We start from the raw sequence: 17,620 nt of genomic DNA, 5'->3' as shown, positions 1-17,620 counted from the left end.
TCTCCCAGGCAAAGATTTCAAAGCAGACTGGGGTTTCGAGATGTGCTTTTCAGGCTCTTTTGAGGAAGCACAGAGAAACAGGCGTAGATTCAGTAGTTGGCCAAGGAAACTTAATGCAGCAGATTAGACACATCATGCATACTTCCCTTCACGTGGGAAGATGTTCATCAGCAAAGACCTGGCAGAAACCAGTGGGACCTAGGTACACCTATCCACAGCATCTATCAGCAAATCAACTATGCACAATTTCAGCAGTTCATTAATTTTACTTATAATTTAATAAGAAATTATAATACTCCTTACTTATACTTGACCTACATATGAAAGCCTCGCCGTTGCTGAGACCTTGATTTTATAGTGCAAGGAATCTGGAAGCAGCGCTTCCAGGTTGTTTTAATTGAAAAGACTTGTTTTGAAGAACCCAACTAAGTTAATGCTGAGTTGGAAATTGTTCATCACACTGCAATTTTTGAGCAGTTTGAGTCTCTTTCTCCCTCTTCTCTAAAGTAGTACAACACATTAATCCCACATACTGTCCCTTAGATACAATCCCTGCAAAACTACTAAAAGAGGTTTTTAATATAGTGGGTCCATGTCTCCTTATCTTCATCAATAGTTGTCTTACTTTTGGCTGTGTCCCAGATTCTTCAGTTTGGTCCAACTTTAGACCTATTTCTCATCTCCGATTTCTCTCAAGTTCTAGAGAGGATTGTAATTCATACAATTGCAGCCATTTCTAGAAAAAAATTATATATTTGAAAAGTTTCAATCTGGCTTTGGAGTCTACACTGCTAAAAGTCTATAACAATATCCTTTTATCCGTTGATGCTCAAACTCCTACAGCATTGGTTTTCTTGGAGCTAACAGCAGCCTTTGATACTGCTGACCATGTGCTGCTCATCTCACGCCTGGCTCAAAGTGTAGGTATTCAGGGCACGGCCCTCAAATGGTTCCAATCTCTCCTCTTCCTGTGCCTCTCTCTCCTGTGGGGTGCCACAGGGTTCTATTCTTGGCCCTCTCCTCTTTTCGCTGTATATGCTCCCTCTGGGGTCAATATTTAAGCAGTACAATCTTTCTTTTCACTGTTATGCAGATTATATACAAATTTATATACCTATAAAGCCAAAGGGGAGCAACGCACTCCAGCCAATGTTTGTTTAAAAGCCATCAAACTCTGGCTTTCAGATAACTTTCTTCAGCTGAATGAAAATAAAACAGTGTGTTTTGTTTGGAACCACAGCAATGTGAGGAAGTTTAAACTTAGACCTTGGGGATCTTACTCTGTACGTGAAACCAGTTGTTAGAAATCTGGGGGTTATATTCGACAGCAGCTTGAAATCTGATAAACAGATTAATTCTGTTGTTAAAGCAAGCTTTTACCAGCTTTGCTTGCTTGCTCAAGCGAAACCTTTTCTATCACAGAGTGATCTTGAAAAGGCGATACATGCTTTTATTAGTTCTAGGTTGGATTACTGTACTTTACGTTGGAGTTAATCAGTCCCATCTCTCTCGCCTTCAATTAGTACAAAACGCAGCTGCTCATCTCTTAACCAACATTTCCAAGCGTGATCACATGACTCCCATCCTCTATTCTCTCCATTGGCTTCCGGGTACCTTTTAGAATCTATTTTAAATTGTTTGTTTTTAAAGCCCTACATGGCCTGGCCCCATCTTATTTAACAGATCTCTTAATACCCCATAACTCTGGTAGAGCACTCCAATCATCTGGTCAACTTCTTTTGGAAGTTCCAAGATCCTGATGCAAAAGGTTTGGCGATCAGGCTTTTGGGGTAGCGGCTCCCAAACTTTGGAATTCATTACCACTTGAAATTTGATCAGTTACAGATCTGGCCTTGTTTAAATCTAAACTAAAAACACACTTATTTACACTAGCTTTTAGTTTATAGTAGTTAGACAATGTTTTTTTTGCCTATGTGTGCATCTGGATCTTGGGTTTTCTTTCAGTTATAAAATACTCTTTAAAATTCTGTTATTTGTTAATATTCTATTTTTATCCTATATTGATCTATATTCTTGAAGTTCTTGCACTATATTCTTAATATCATGTTTTGTTTTATTGTCTGTCTTTCTTTGTTTATTTTTATTCTATCAGCTTGTGTTCATATTTGTCTCTAATTGTTTGATTTTATTTGTTTTGTAAAGCACTTTGGTCAACTTGTAGTTAAGTGCTATATAAATAAATTATTGATTGATTGACTACCTTACTAAGTACATTGTGCGATGAACCTCGATACCGCCTTATTCATTTTGTGCCCCCTGTGGACACATTCCGCACAAACATGAATACATAATTATGAATACTAATTGAATTGCTCACTCCTTCACTATTTATTATATAGCAGAGGATACCATCACTGGAATACCTGCACATTTTAGTGTTTTTCTTGCACCCAACACACCTGATTCAACTAACAAAACATTTAACAACGCTCTCTGAGGTGAAGTTCAATTTACATATGAATGAATGCACACCCTAACGCGGGGGGCATTGTAACAAAATATATAGTAGTTTCCATGAACACTGGTATGACGAAACCTCGTCTTTACTGGTTGCCATAGCAATATGTGTAAAAAAAAATCATACCAACATGTAAATTATAAAGCCTGCAGAATAAAGTAGTCAGGTCTGAATCTCAGTTGCATAGAGGGCATGTTGTAAATGCTGTGATAGCACTTATGTCGCTGAAAAAAAAAAACTATGGTATTTTGTGCATTTAGCCAAGTAAATTCACACAATTACCTTTTATTTTATTTACTGCAGCATCAGAAAGAGGCCAAGTAGCCACAAAGTAATGAGGAGCAAAGAGGTGTGGCTAGGAGCTCTCCAAAGCTGCCATGTGAAAATCCATAGATTTATCACACTGAAGAAAAAAAATGAGGAGGCAGGAGTGATGGATATACTCTGAGGGTTACCCCAGTCATAAGTTTTTCAGAGCAGATCAGACAGCATCTGCTATGGCTTGTGTCCAAAGGTGGTGGGTAAACGGTGAAAAGATCATGTATGCCTAATCTAATTCATAGATGGCCTACACAGACAGATTATTAAACAATTTATTTAAGTTATATATAATTTAAGTTGATAAATGTTCTTACTGACATATTGTATGTTTTTAATTAAACCAGATTAAATTGTTATAGAAGATTTTAAGCTGTCATGTGTTCATGCTATAATGTACCCCTCAAGCGTTACAAGTTCTAACATTTTTTCATTATAGCTAAATAATGGAAAAAAGCATGTTTCATTCCTAAGACAAGATCACATATGTAAAAGAATAATGTGATTGAAGAAAGGTTTTTCCACAAACTAGAGAAAACAAAGTGTTAGGTTGTGCCCTGCTCTCCCTTATATTACTATATTATTTTAGTGTACATAGTACACACAATACTATGTAGGTCTATTTATAGTGAACTATCCAGTGAATACAAGTTGCCCACTGACAATTAGGTCAGCTCTAGAAAATAGGCCCAAATGCACTTTGTGGTGAATGGAGAATAAATTAGACACAACCTAGGGCTTACAAAGCCAGGTGTACAGACTCCAACTAAAGCCTGGGTTAACATTCTTATTTGCAGGTTTGCAGTGTCAACAAGCATGATTGAATAAATACACTGTGTGACCAATTTACATCATGGCTTGTTTCACACTTTTGCATCAGTGAAGAAAAAAGACCAGGTCTACCATTCTGTGCCCAAGCAAGTATTATCTTTCATAGCTTTCGAATCTTTTTTGGCCTGTTCGTTTGTCACATAGTTCACCAGGCATTTACTGAAATCTAGTTTAACATATCTGTTTAGTCACTTGTGTTGCTACATTCTAGTTTTCACGTGATAGGAGTCATGTGCTGTTCAATTTCTAATTAAGTGTCTGTTGCTAAGACATCACATCACATTGTTTCACACTGTGCAAAAGGCAAAAGTAGAGATAACTCTGCGAAAAGCCCTAGTTTGTACTTGGTGCAACTTGTATGCCCTTATGTACTTTAGAGTAATACAAACATGTGCTTCAGTTTGAAAGTTGTTGCCATATGGCATTGGAGTTACTTGATAGAATGTGTCTCTCAAGAGAATGGCATTTTTTACTTCTACAGTTTAACGCTCATACGTTTTTACATTTTTTTTTAATAACATTGTTTATTTGCACAGCTGTAGATTCGTGGGCTGGACTTCAGTAGCCTCCACCTTTTCTCTCCAATGGAGGCATGTAGTAGCTCTTTAAAGTTGAGCGGTGTGGCTCTTCCCTGGGCTGTAAAAATGTCAAGAAAAAAGATAATAATGCAACCTTAAGGAGAAAGAAGGAACTAACCAGAAACCCAGAAAATTCTACACATACAGTTAGCATTTACCTTCATTGAGCGAGAATGGCACTTTTTGGAGGTGATGGCTGGCAGCAACCCTTTGTGTGGAATGGCCAAGGCAGGCAGACTAGACACAGGGTAGGGCACTTTAGGAGTGGGCACTACCACATTCAGCTTTGGGAGCTCCACAGGATATCGAGGCAAAATATGTCTGCTGAGTGGTTCGGCTACATGCTTTAGCCGCTGCTGAAAAATGACGGCAGCATCATATCTTTTTTGTACGTTACTTATAATAACAAAAATTGTCTCTATTTTCAAATAACAAAAATGCAACAAAACAAAATTCATGTCCTTAAGTAAACATTTCTGATGGAAAAAATTACATTAATGTGCAAAATGTGAAACAGAAGTCTACTACTAGTTTCAAATAAAAACATACACTGACTACAGCTAAATTTAGGTTTTAGGTCAGTTCTGGATGAGGTTTATGGTAATTGTTGTAGTGAAAGCAGACAAGGCAATGTACCTGGCGTCTTCCCTGTCGAGTATTGCGCCAAAATTGCTCTACTGATCCCGGAGTCATGCTGCTGCTATCTTCTACAACTCCAATAGTCCTGTGATGCCCTAGAGCTCTCCTTTCTGCCAGTCTAGGGACAAAATCATACACAATGGGTCTTATATGTAACATATTATGATTTCAGAAATTATGTTGAACTATTAATTGCTCAGGAGCTCTTGGTTGCACAATTCCACTTGACTATAAACAGCTGTAGATAAATTAGGCTCATTAGGGATAAATATTAATTTCATTTTAAACTTTATCATTTTTCATGTTCCTGTAAAGCTGCTTTGTGACAATGCCCATTATTAAAGGGCTATGCAAATAAGTTCAATTTAATAGAATATTATGTTACATATGATCAAATCTGATTATAAAATGATTTTACACATAGTACAATTCAGCAGTACATAAATTTGAGTACTACTGTAGCAGTGGTGGCATGGTCAAGCATCAGCTATGGAAGGAGAGAAGGGGAAATAGGTAATGCCAATTTCACCTAGATGTTATTTTTGCCGGCAGTCTACTTGTGTGTGTTTTCCTCTCAGTAGACTCTTTGAGCAATTGATGGCTCTTTCAGTTTGTGGCAGGTATATGGGAATGGCCTGAGGACAAGCGGGCCCTGCGCCTCCTCCCCTTGCTATCAGTGGAGGCACAGCTAGCCAACCAGCAAGTGTCTATGCAGTGCTGCAACAGGTTTGCCAAACCATGGGGGAACATCTACAACTCTTCCAGTTTCTGAAGGAGGACTCAAAGCTATGATTCACAATGATTTCAGCAGCCCTGTAGTCTTGTTACCCAAGGCGGAAAGGTCAGGCATATTTTTGTTTGGACTTTTGTGTGGGAATTTGATGCATACCTAATGCCACACACTGATGAACCCCTATACATAAAGGATACCCAACATGTACATCACACATTGACATCTGGCACTTCAGCTGATTAAATTTGTGTTGGTCCACAGATGTGGGGAGATAGTGATGGCACCAAGGAGGAATTCTTATGAGTCTTTCTCTTGGGTGTTACACCCGTACTACACATAGTGGTTCTATATCTTTCAACAAAGTCATTTGTCAAGTGTCTTCCCCCACCTTAATGTACTCTGTTCTTGCTTTACCCTGCCATGTTAGCTGTTTTTCTATTAATACATAGCATTGGAACCAGAGACACACATTGGTTGGGACCCATCTTTGGAGGGCACTGCTAATGCCAACCCAGCACACCCGATGACAGAATCAGACCTTAAGCAGACCCATATATTGCAACCTAAAATACTTACTAGTCAACAAACGTATTTGGCAATGACTTTTATAGCCTTTGTATAAAGCAAGGAAAGTAAACTGTGACTTTTTTAATATTATTTTATTTTAAGTAACAGGCAATGAAATTTAGTAATGGAAAAATAGACATGACCTACATTTTACATTTACTGCATTTTTGCAGACACCCTTATCCAGAGCAACTTACATTTTCATCTCATTTTATACAACTGAGCAATTGAGGGTTAAGGGCCTTACTCAGGGGCCCAGCAGTGGCAGCTTGGTGGAGCTGGGATTCCAACCTTAACCACTAAGCTAGCACATGACCTGAATAACCTGGCAGCAGACAAGTCTCATCTGAAATCAATGAGAGATCCTTAGGGATCAATAAAGTTCTCTCTCTCTCTCTCTCTCTCTCTCTCTCTCTCTCTCTCTCTCTCTCTCTCTCTCTCTCTCTCACTATCCATCACCACATTCCTAGCAGTGTGACGCCTAGGCCAGGACAGAGGCGGCTCTCCACCAACCTGCTTCATTTTTGCCTGATGTGTGAACACTCTGACTGCAGATGACATTTCCAAGACATTTCAGGAACCAATTTTCACCCCAGACACCTACAGACATGTTCCTCCTACATGCAAATCTTAACTCTGCTCCCTTTCCCCCTTCTCAGAGACTGATTTCTCAAAGCTCCTCCCCTCTAGCTGTCCTATAACCTGTTCTACAGACCCTGGTTTCCGTCATTGAAGCAAGACCAGCAAGATCATACTCAACATCTGTCCTCATCTTACTTCACCTCTGCTGGCTTTTACACTGAAAATAATCAGACTCCCCTTTTTGTCTCCGCTCTAGGCATCATCAGAATGTATCTGTGCTAAGTGTAATCGTATCTCTCAGGCAGATTCTTCAAAATCCCTCCATCATGGAGAGAAGGGGTGTCTGAATCTCAGCAACTTGCAACTTGGGTTCCTCAGAGGCCAGTTTTGGGTTCAGTGCTCTTGATAGATACTAGAGATACTATCTCTGGGGGCAGTGAATGTTTCTCATGGCTTCATTTATTAATGCTGGTGACACTCTATTCTGAAGGGAAAAGCCAAAAGAAGAAGAAGCAATATCTTATGTGCAATATGTTCTAGTTCCCTAACACCCTTTTTGTACTTTGAATACATTTGTATACCATAGGTTTATATATAGAATATTTCATTTCATTTATGTTTCATCAATTTTTATATCTCATTTATATTTCTGTATACTTTTTGTACTTCTGAACACAATTGTGTGTATATATAGATATTTCATTTATTTTTCTTGTTATCTAAAGCAGTCTCTGGCAAAAGAATTTCCTTCGGGATTAAGTTCTATCTTATCTTATCTTATCTTATCTTATCTTATCTTATCTTACACCCTTACTGTGTAGAAGATCTAGTTCATGCTTTTGGTACCTCTAGACTGGACTATTATAATACCTTGCTCTCTGGATCTGGAGGGCTTAAGGGCAGAGACAAATTTGGTTAGCTGGAATGTTTGGATGCTGGAGGTTTGTAGTCAGTTTGTAGACACAGACTAGTCAGTTTGTAGACACATACAGTATCTGTAAAAAAAAAAAAAAAAAAAAAAAAAAAAAAAACTGAGCTGCAGCACAGTGGGCCTCGCCACTGTCGACCAAAGAAGTTGAGTGCACATGCTCAGCGTTATATCTGGAGGTTGTCTTTGGGAAAAAGACGTATGAGTGCTACCAGCATTGCTGCAGAGGTTGAAGGGGTGGGGGGTCAGTCTGTCAGTGCTCAGACCGTACACCACACACTGCATCAAATTGGTCTGCATGGCTGTCATCCCAGAAGGAAGCCTCTACTAAAGATGATGCAGAAGAAAGCCCGCATACAGTTTGCTAAGGACAAGCAGATTAAGGACATGGATTACTGGAACCATGTCCTGTGGTCCGATGAGACCAAGATAAACTTATTTGGTTCAGATGGTGTCAAGCGTGTGTGGTGGCAACCAGGTGAGGAGTACAAAGACATGTGTGTCTTGCCTACAGTCAAGCCTGGTGGTGGGAGTGTCATGGTCTGGGCCTGCATGAGTGCTGCCGGCACTGGGGAGCTACAGTTCATTGACGGAACCATGAATGCCAACATATACTGTGACATACTGAAGCAGAGCATGATCCCCCTCCCTTCGGAGACTGGGCTGTAGGGCAGTATTCCAACATGATAACAACCCCAAACACACCTCCAAGACGACCACTGCCTTGCTAAAGAAGCTGAGGGTAAAGGTGATGGACTGGCCAAGCATGTCTCCAGAGCTAAACCCGAAGGTGGGGGAGCGCAAGGTCTCTAACATCCACCAGCTCTGTGATGTCATCATGGAAAAGTGGAAGAGGACTCCAGTGGCAATCTGTAAAGCTCTGGTGAACTCCATGCCCAAGAGGGTTAAGGCAGTGCTGGAAAATAATGGTGGCCACACAAAATATTGACACTTTGGGCCCAATTTGGACATTTCCACTTAGGGATGTAGTCACTTTTGTTGCCAACAGTTTAGACATTAATGGCTGTGTGTTGAGTTATTATGAGGGGACAGCAAATTTACACTGTTATACAGGCTGTACACTCACTACTTTACATTGTAGCAGAGTGTCATTTCTTCAGTGTCACATGAAAAGTTATAATAAAATATTTACAAAAATGTGAGGGGGGTACTCACTTTTGTGAGATACTGTATGTGCACTACCACGAGTAGTAAAGGCTACAGCATGGGGTAGAGCTTTTTCTTACAAATCCCCACAGTTATGGAACAGCCTTCCAATTAGTGTTCAGGATTCAGACACAGTCTCAGTGTTTATGTCCAGGCTGAAAACACATTTGTTTAGACAAGCTTTCTATGTATAGTTTTTCGTAGGAAAATAAGCAGATCTGGAAGGTTCATGGGCATAGAGTGGTGTACTGGGATGTTTGGATGCTGTCATCTTACCACCCTCGCAAGTCGTTTAGGTTTGCTAACTGTGAAGTGGTTGGATGCTTTATGTCCCAGGAAGCCTTCATGTCTGTCACCTTCTGGATCAACCTTTTAGTTATGCGGTTATCAATAGTCTTGCCTGAGTCTATATGTTGCACATAATGTACACTGTCTTTAGCCATCACATGATTGCAAGCATACCTAATATTTTTCCCTCTCTCTTTTTGTTTTTGTTTGTTTCTTTCTTTCTTCACTCATTCTCTCTCTCTCTCTGTTTGTGTGTGTATATGTGTATGTGTGTGTGTGTATATATATATATTTTTACACTACTCACCAAAAGCTAAGGATATTTGGCTTCCGGGTGAAATTTCAGGATGCACCTAAAATGCATTATAACCTTTACAGGTGAACTTAATTTGACCTTCTCTACACTTTTGAATGCACATGTTCAACTGTTCAGTGTTTCAGTACTTTTTGCATAACTTGCTGTTCTCTAACAAGGTGTTTAACGGCAAAATTCACAACTGGTGTTTGATCCATGAATCGACCAATAAATTTTCTGGTTCAATTAGAACTGGTATTTAAACAGTCCTCTTCATCATGCTGTTCACATTTTGACATCATGAGACCAAGACCACACCTAACAATTGATCAACAGTACCTCGCCATTGTGAGGCTTCAAACAGGATGTTCTCAGAGGGAAGTGGCCACTGAGCTTAGAGTGTCACAGAGTGCCATCAGCAGGATGCGACAGAGAGACTGGAAGAGTCACAGAAAGGCATAGAAGTGGACGTCCTTTGACCACATCCAACGCTGATGACCGCTTCATTGTGAACAGTGCCCTGTGGAACCGGATGATGAATGCCACTCAACTCCAGGCACATTTAAGGGAGGTGAGAGGCACCCAAGTGTCACGTCAGACCATTCGAAACCTGCAAGGGTACCTGACCACACCACCAGGCACAGGCGTCATCGTCTTGCATGGGCCAGGAAGCATTTACGCTGGACGAGGGACCAGTGGGCCTCAGTGCTGTTCTCTGATGAAAGTTGATTCACATTGAGCAGAAACGATGGCCGCGAAATGATGTTGGAGACGTCAAGGAGAGCACTATGCATCAGCCACTGTTGTGGTGGTGTTACAGTCTGGGCAGGTGTGTCTACTCAATACAGAACTGCCCTACATCTTGTGAATGGTACAGTAACAAGCCAATACTACCTGAATAACATCATTAATCCAGTCACTGTGCCCCTGCATGAACAACACAGGCCTAATTTCATCTTCATGGACGACAATGGTCCAGCTCATCGAGGTTGCATCATTAGGGAACGGCTGCTGGAGGCTGGGGTACCTCAAATGGAGTGGCCTGCACTTTCTCCAGACCTGAATCCCATAGAAAGTCTGAGTCGCCGTGTAGAGGCTCGTAACCCTGCACCCCAGAACCTCAATGACCTTAGAGCCGCCCTTCAAGAAGAGTGGAATGCCATGCCTCAGCAGACAATAAGTCGAATTGTGAACAGCATGAGACGTTTTTGTCAAGCTGTAATTGATGGGCAAGGGTACATGACAAATTATTGAGACATTGACATTTTTTGTTGTGGTATACCCACCACTGTTGTTGGCTTTTGTTTCAATTGTTTGAGATGAGGAAATCACCATTTCATGCTTCTACTTAAAAGCCCTACTTTCATGATATAATATCACTGTAGGGTGAACTTTTTACATTTTCACTCAAAAGCCAAATATCTTTAACTTTTTGTGAGTTGTGAGGTGTGTGTGTGTGTGTGTGTGTGTGTGTGTGTATAATCTGAAGGCCACATGAAGTTTGGAGGTCTGTAGCGATTGACTCTGCAGAAAGTTGGCGACCTCTTTGCACTATGCGCCTCAGCATCCGCTGACCCCGCTCCGTCAGTTTACGTGGCCTACCACTTCGTGGCTGAGTTGCTGTCGTTCCCAAACCCTTCCACGTTCTTATAATACAGCTGACAGTTGACTGTGGAATATTTAGGAGTGAGGAAATTTCACGACTGGATTTGTTGCACAGGTGGCATCCTATCACAGTTCCACGCTGGAATTCACTGAGCTCCTGAGAGCGACCCGTTCTTTCACAAATGTTTGTAAAAACAGTCTGCATGCCTAGGTGCTTGATTTTATACACCTGTGGCCATGGAAGTGATTGGAACACCTGATTCTGATTATTTGGATGGGTGAGCGAATACTTTTGGCAATATAGTGTATATACATATGTATGTATGTATGTATGTGTGTGTGTATATACATACACATACATACATACACAGACATAGAGAGAGAGTGTGCGCTACACCCCAGCTCCCAGTGTTCTGAGTTTCCAGTATGACCACTTCTTCTTTCCAGACCTGCCTGATCCATCCAAATGCTCTACTCTTGGTTGGAGTCACACGGTGGGGCTCACTGCTGCTGGGAATAGATCTACATGAACTGCTGTGACCTAGGGGCCTGCCATGGATAGAACAACTCAGAGATTATTGCGCCATCTTCAAACTGTTGTTGCATCAGTCAGCTTTCAGCAGGAAGGAATTAGTGCTAAGTCTATAATGAACTCAGAAATGATGCTGACCTATTGGTTGCTAAGGTTGCACAAGTCCACTTGACCATAAACTGTTGAAGAAATGACATTATTTACATTTACATTAGTTACTGTTCAGTGTCACCCAAATGAGGATGGGTTCCCTTCTGAGCCTGGTGTTGGTATAACACCAAATGGAAACTAAATCTGAATGGGAATGTTTAACAAGCATCTGTGTGTATGACTGGAACATATAATTTATTAAGAATGTTTCAGGTAAATTCACTGTAAATTGGGATATGTCATATGTGCAAGCTAGTGGGTTTTTCCACATAGTTGAAGCTATTTCATCAGCTGCATTCAAGTCACTGCTAGACAAGTTTCATGATTCTGACTGCAATTTAGTTAATTTCGATACAATCAATCTTGATGAATAATAGCCAGGTATACGACTATATGATTTTAATTCATTTCTACTGTATGAGGTAATATAGAATGACTAACTGAACTCATGGGTTTGATGGGTATTATAATGCTTTTTAATTGCTGAGGTAAGCTAAGGTAATAATGCTTTTATTAATCATGATGCACAAATTGCTGATTGACCATGTCTAAAAACATTTTTTTTAAGGTGAAATACTTTTGATAATTGGGTGCCATAAACTAGAATGATATTTCATATTTGCAAGAGCATATATTGACTGGTGTGATGAGTCAGTATTTTTTGGGGATTAGTGTTTCTTGTACTAACAGTTTTGTTCTAATATCTCCCTCTTGCTGTGTGTCAGTGTGTCGAGTATTTCTTACCGTAGCTCTCTGAAACAAGTGTGCTGCAGTGCTGCACGTGGACTTATGCGTTCATCAGGATCATAAGCCAACATCTGATAGAGCAAAGAGAGGCTAGAAGCTGAGCAGTGAGGGAGCATCTTAGAAAGCCCACAGCCTTTCCGAGGCAAGAAATCGAAAGGCATCACTCGAGACCTTAAGTATAAAGACATGTACCAAAAAAATCTAAATCAATATGTAAGAAGGGAACTGTATTATGTTAAACTGTTTGCTACATACTACTACTATATACTAATACATAAACTATGTAAAAATTGCATGTTTGTAAAGATCATATAATACAAAATTATACATGGTATTACCACAGAAACCTCAAACTGTATGCCAGTCTGTGGCAGTAGGTGTTCTTCTGTGCTCACACCACTAACATTCGACCCTAAATAACTGGCTGTAACAGCCGTAATTCTAAACTGTACAAATATAATTTTTATTAAGAAACTTAGAACATTTAGTTCATATTTTTGTTTCTCACTCATGCATACATGAAATATACACTCTACTACATATCTAGATGTTACTTGACTTTAGTCTGTTTATTGAACTGTTTGATTGATCAATCAGTTCTTGGAAGGATAGAAAAATCATGCTGAACTAGAGAGATTGTCAAAATACCAGTGCAAACTCACTGTTTGAACTTTTGGAGAACCGTACTGTCTGGTGTGCCTAAAACATCATGAATTTTGGACACCTGATCCACCTCATTAGTGCCTGGAAACAGAGGATTCAAGCTAAAAGACAATGAGAGAAATTAATATATTACAAACCAAAAACGAATGGCAATGACTTTACAATACTGGATGTATTGAATGTATAAATAACACAGCAAAGCAACCTGATAATTTCAAAGAATACACAGCCTGCACTCCACATGTCCATTTTGAGTGAGTAGTAGCCATCAGTAAGCAGACACTCTGGAGCTCTGTACCACCGTGTAGAGATGTATTCTGTGTGAGGAGGCTTGCAATACACACTCCTAGAGGAGCCAAAGTCTGCCAGTTTCAGGACATCATGCTGTCAAAAAAATTATTTATGAGTATATTTGTTTTAGTATTCAAAGAGTTGGTTTAATTCATAATCTAAACAATGTTGACTACATTTTTGGATTCTCCTTACTTTAATTAAAATATTCTCTGGTTTCACATCTCTGTGGAAAATTCCATTGCTTAAAAAAAAAGGAAAATATAAAAGGTCAATCCTTTACAGAATTCTGTATTTAAAGGTTTAATTTAAAATATATTAATCTGAGTCGGTGAAGAAGAAACCAAGATCAAATTCAAGAAGAAAGAAACAAATTTCAAGCAAATTAAACATTACTTGATGTGTATATGAAAGGCAGTGATAAAACATACCTGTGCATATGATCCAGAGCTTTACAAAGCTGATACATGTAGTTTTTGGCTTTGCTTTCAGGTAAAGGATACTGTCTCCCTACAGTTGTATAGTTAAATCACAATCACTATGTGCAGGAACTAAAAAAAACATACAAAAAAGACTCCAGACTCCATTCAGACACAATATAACCAAAAGCATGTGGATGCCTGATCATGACCCTCATATGTGGGCCTTCCAAAAAACTGCCACAAAGTTGGAGGTATACAATTATCTTATACAATAACATTATGATTTCCATTCAATGGACCTAATGGGCCTAGCCCAAACATGTTCCAGCATGACAATGCCTCTAAGCACAAAGCGAGCTTTGTGAAGACATACTTTTCCAAGGTTGGCATGGAAGAATTTGAGTGGCCTGCACAGAACACTGACTTTAATCCCACCTGTGATATGGAGTCAAACACAAACTGTGCACCAAGGCTTCTTGCCTGACATCATCACCCAACCTCACTAATGGTCTTGTTGCTGAACCACCAGAGCGACACTCAAAAATCCAATGGAAAGCCTTCCCAGAAAATTGGAAGCTATTCTAGCAGCACAGGTGGGGCCAGATCCATATTATTACAATGCTTTTGGAATTGGATGTTCAACAAACACATATGGGTGTCATATCATATGAGCAGGTGTCCATATACCTTTGACCATATTGTGTAGCTAATAATTTTACTTTGGAGTTACACTATTAAATTACACATAGCCACTTCTGATCAAGTACATACTTGATCATTCTTATTAAAATATTTTGTGAATATTATGTGTAATACCTCTAATCAACTCATATATATTCATCTCCATAAGTTCACATATCAAAGACAAGGTCCTTGTGTCTTCGTCACTGAAAAGAACATAATTGGGCTGAGATCAATCCTTTTTAATTGGCTACATGAAAATAATTCAGAGATGACTTGTGGTATCAATTCATTTTCTTTTGAATTTCCTTTGTTTACTTACAATATTACTTCATGAAGCTGGAGTATATTAGGATGTAAACTCAGTCTCTTCATTGCTTGGACCTCACGGAGGTTGTGTGCCTGTTGCAGGCTGGGTACAGAGGTTAGTTGCGCCAAATGCTTAATTACAAATATCAAGACAATATTTAAAAATCAAGTATTCCAAATATTCAGCTAGTAGAAACTACTAATTTCATTGCTCACATGAAAAGAAAGAAGAGCATTTGTAGGAGAATGGGTCAGACAGACTGAAATGTCTCCTAATAATGAGAACCCTAAATGAGGAAAGCCCTGAGTGATTCAGGGATCGCAAAACTAGATGAGGGCCTCTTGGAGTGAGGTGGGTTGCATAAGACTTTATTGCTGCATTCAGCTGAACTTGGAAGTAGGAAGTTGGAGGTCAGAATCATGTAATTTTCAATCTCTGTGAATTCAAGATACAAAATTGGGTGAAAACATAGATTCTTCTATGTTCTTCATTTGTTACCAACAAGCTAACCAGCTAACTGTGGTGAGCGATGTATATTTTCCTTCTCATAGCGGTGAACTGTATAGTTAATGATATAGACTTAACAAACTGTCTGAATAGATTATATATAAAAAAGCTAATAATTATATATATAAAGCAAGTTCTAATCTGTTTACTGCTAATGCTGTGAACAGCCATGTTGACGTGATGTTTTTGGCCTGTTGGTTCTGATTTTGCTAATCCATTTATAAATTTTATGTAGGAATGTGTGTGATGTTGACTGAAATGGCACAAAGTTTAATATTAATTTGTAAAAGAAAAATTCCATACAGCAACTGCAGCTTTATGCCTCCATAAGGGTAGAGACAGGTTACAGATTAAAGAAAAAATGGTGGCTGTTAATCCAAACAAGGTTATTTTTGATCAGCTTTATCTTATACTTAAAAAAATACCTATTACGACGGGTGTGCTCTCTTCTAAATAGCTCACTGAATAGTTCGATGTGTAGGAAAATAGTTTCAAACATATGGTCTATGGTCTTCACAGTCGCCTAAAGTGAACACTTGCTCTGCACTATGATCATGAAAACATCACTTGAAAGGAACTTTTGGAAGGATGTTATCCTAATACTGTTCCAGTGACTTAGTGAATACGCTGATCTGGTAGCTTGGTTGGGGCCCAGCAAGGCGGGTTATGTTGATTTTTACTTTCATTTGTCACCCGTGTACATAAAGGGTTAAACATAAGCGCGTGCCGCAGTGACCTCACTCTGCCTAGGTCATCACCAGGGCGACCCTCAAGCTGGAAGGGTCTTAGAAAGTGCGTGTCTGGCTTTGTTTTTACACCCAGCTGTTAAACCTTTAAAAAAATAAGGAACTAAAAGCTACGCGTACCTGTTAATGCTCTGCTTCATTGTTTTACAGGCATAATGTTTCCCGTCCTTGAGGTTTTGCACCCTCGTCACTTCGGAAAACGTGCCTTCTCCGATTTTCTTTATTATTTTGTAATCTACGGTGCACAGAAATAAAATTGCGTTATTAATTTCATACATGTCACATCGTGGTCAATTTTTATGTGTATATTGTTTTAAGACTATGATGTCTTTGTCTATAATAACTAGCCGGCTACGTTATATAGCATCTATAGCGAGAGAATAATTTATAACGGGCTACAGACCTAGCCAGACTGCTAACTAAATGACTAAACGCTTTATTATTGATTAAACGTTTTCACGGCTTTCTAACTTACTGTCCATTCTTTAGTACGAGCCCGGGCAGTACTGGCAGAGCAAGAAAGGTTTTGTGATTGTACTCATCGTCCTTACTACATTCTACCCGCGACGTTCTCTCGCATTGCTTTTTAATCCGAGTCCTTGGCAGCCGCATATTTTGCATCGCTTCCTGACCGTCGCCATATTAGTTCGCTGGCTACAGTAACCTTGGTAACTCGGCGCGCCTGAACTCTAACCCGTGCCCCTACCCAAATGAGAAACTTAATATACAACACATCACACAACCCCATAAGCGTAATTGTGTAATTGTGCAATGCTTTACATAAGCGTATTTTCACGTAATGCTGTATATATATATATATATATATATATATATATATATATATATATATATATATATATATATATATACACAGCATTACGTGAAAATACGCTTATGTAAAGCATTGCACAATTACACAATTACGCTTATGGGGTTGTGTATATATATATATTATTCGAAACATGATTTGTGACATTTGGACTAAATGTCAGGGCGGTGTTATAGGGAGACGGGCGTTTGATGTTAGGAAGTAAACTTACCTTGTTTGGCCAGAGAATTTGTAAGCGCAAGATCAGCTTCCGAGCGCTGCTTCTTCATGTTGTTCTCCATCTGATGCATTGCAAACGTGATTAGACGTTTTATTTGTCACTGACACTAACCAACCAATTTTCATTCCAATAGTATAATCGTGAAAGATGTCCAAGGCGATTAGAAATATCACTTATAAAGTCCAAGTCACAGCTGAAAATGGTGATGATAATGACGCTTTAATGGCATTATTCCGACAACATATCTAATATTTTAGTTTTTGCTATACAATAATTTTACTTATTTCGTGTTTTTTCACTATTTTCCGATCTACAGTTAAGAGTCTCATGAAGTATCTTGAATTTAAGCAAAAAAACAAAACAAAACAAAAACGGCCGAAAATAAGCTATGGCCCCAGTGCAGCGTACAGTAATTGTTGGATTTTAACAGGGCTCTCTCAGGATTTATGAATGACCACCTTCTCTAGATATCTTCCACAGGCTTCGGGGTTTTTTTTATCATCAAATTCTCG

General features: G+C 39.3%; 1 protein-coding gene across 5 annotated transcripts; it reads right to left on the bottom strand.

The window, feature by feature from the left end:
* Window positions 1-2,888: 2,888 nt before the first annotated feature.
* On the bottom strand, window positions 2,889-17,600 carry LOC131358976 (MAPK/MAK/MRK overlapping kinase-like). 5 transcript variants are annotated; one of them, XM_058398455.1, is made up of 12 exons: window positions 17,100-17,600; window positions 16,180-16,294; window positions 14,819-14,908; window positions 14,632-14,702; window positions 13,825-13,903; window positions 13,589-13,637; window positions 13,308-13,486; window positions 13,102-13,203; window positions 12,437-12,610; window positions 4,843-4,963; window positions 4,365-4,559; window positions 2,889-4,264 (listed from the first exon to the last, which is right to left on the bottom strand). In XM_058398455.1, exons 1-12 carry the CDS (start codon window positions 17,176-17,178, stop codon window positions 4,187-4,189), a joined length of 1,332 nt encoding a protein of 443 aa, XP_058254438.1. In that variant the 5' UTR covers window positions 17,179-17,600; the 3' UTR covers window positions 2,889-4,186. The 5 variants fall into 5 exon arrangements, with proteins under 5 accessions (XP_058254438.1, XP_058254437.1, XP_058254439.1 ...); XM_058398454.1 differs by having other exon boundaries at window positions 3,092-4,264; window positions 4,365-4,562; window positions 17,100-17,598; XM_058398456.1 differs by lacking the exon at window positions 17,100-17,600 and adding an exon at window positions 16,611-16,724 and having other exon boundaries at window positions 3,098-4,264; window positions 4,365-4,562.
* Window positions 17,601-17,620: the final 20 nt, after the last annotated feature.

The sequence above is a fragment of the Hemibagrus wyckioides genome, linkage group LG09 (assembly GCF_019097595.1).
Source record: "Hemibagrus wyckioides isolate EC202008001 linkage group LG09, SWU_Hwy_1.0, whole genome shotgun sequence".
Classification (NCBI taxonomy): Eukaryota; Metazoa; Chordata; class Actinopteri; order Siluriformes; family Bagridae; genus Hemibagrus; species Hemibagrus wyckioides.
This window is presented reverse-complemented; position numbering and strand designations above follow the sequence as displayed.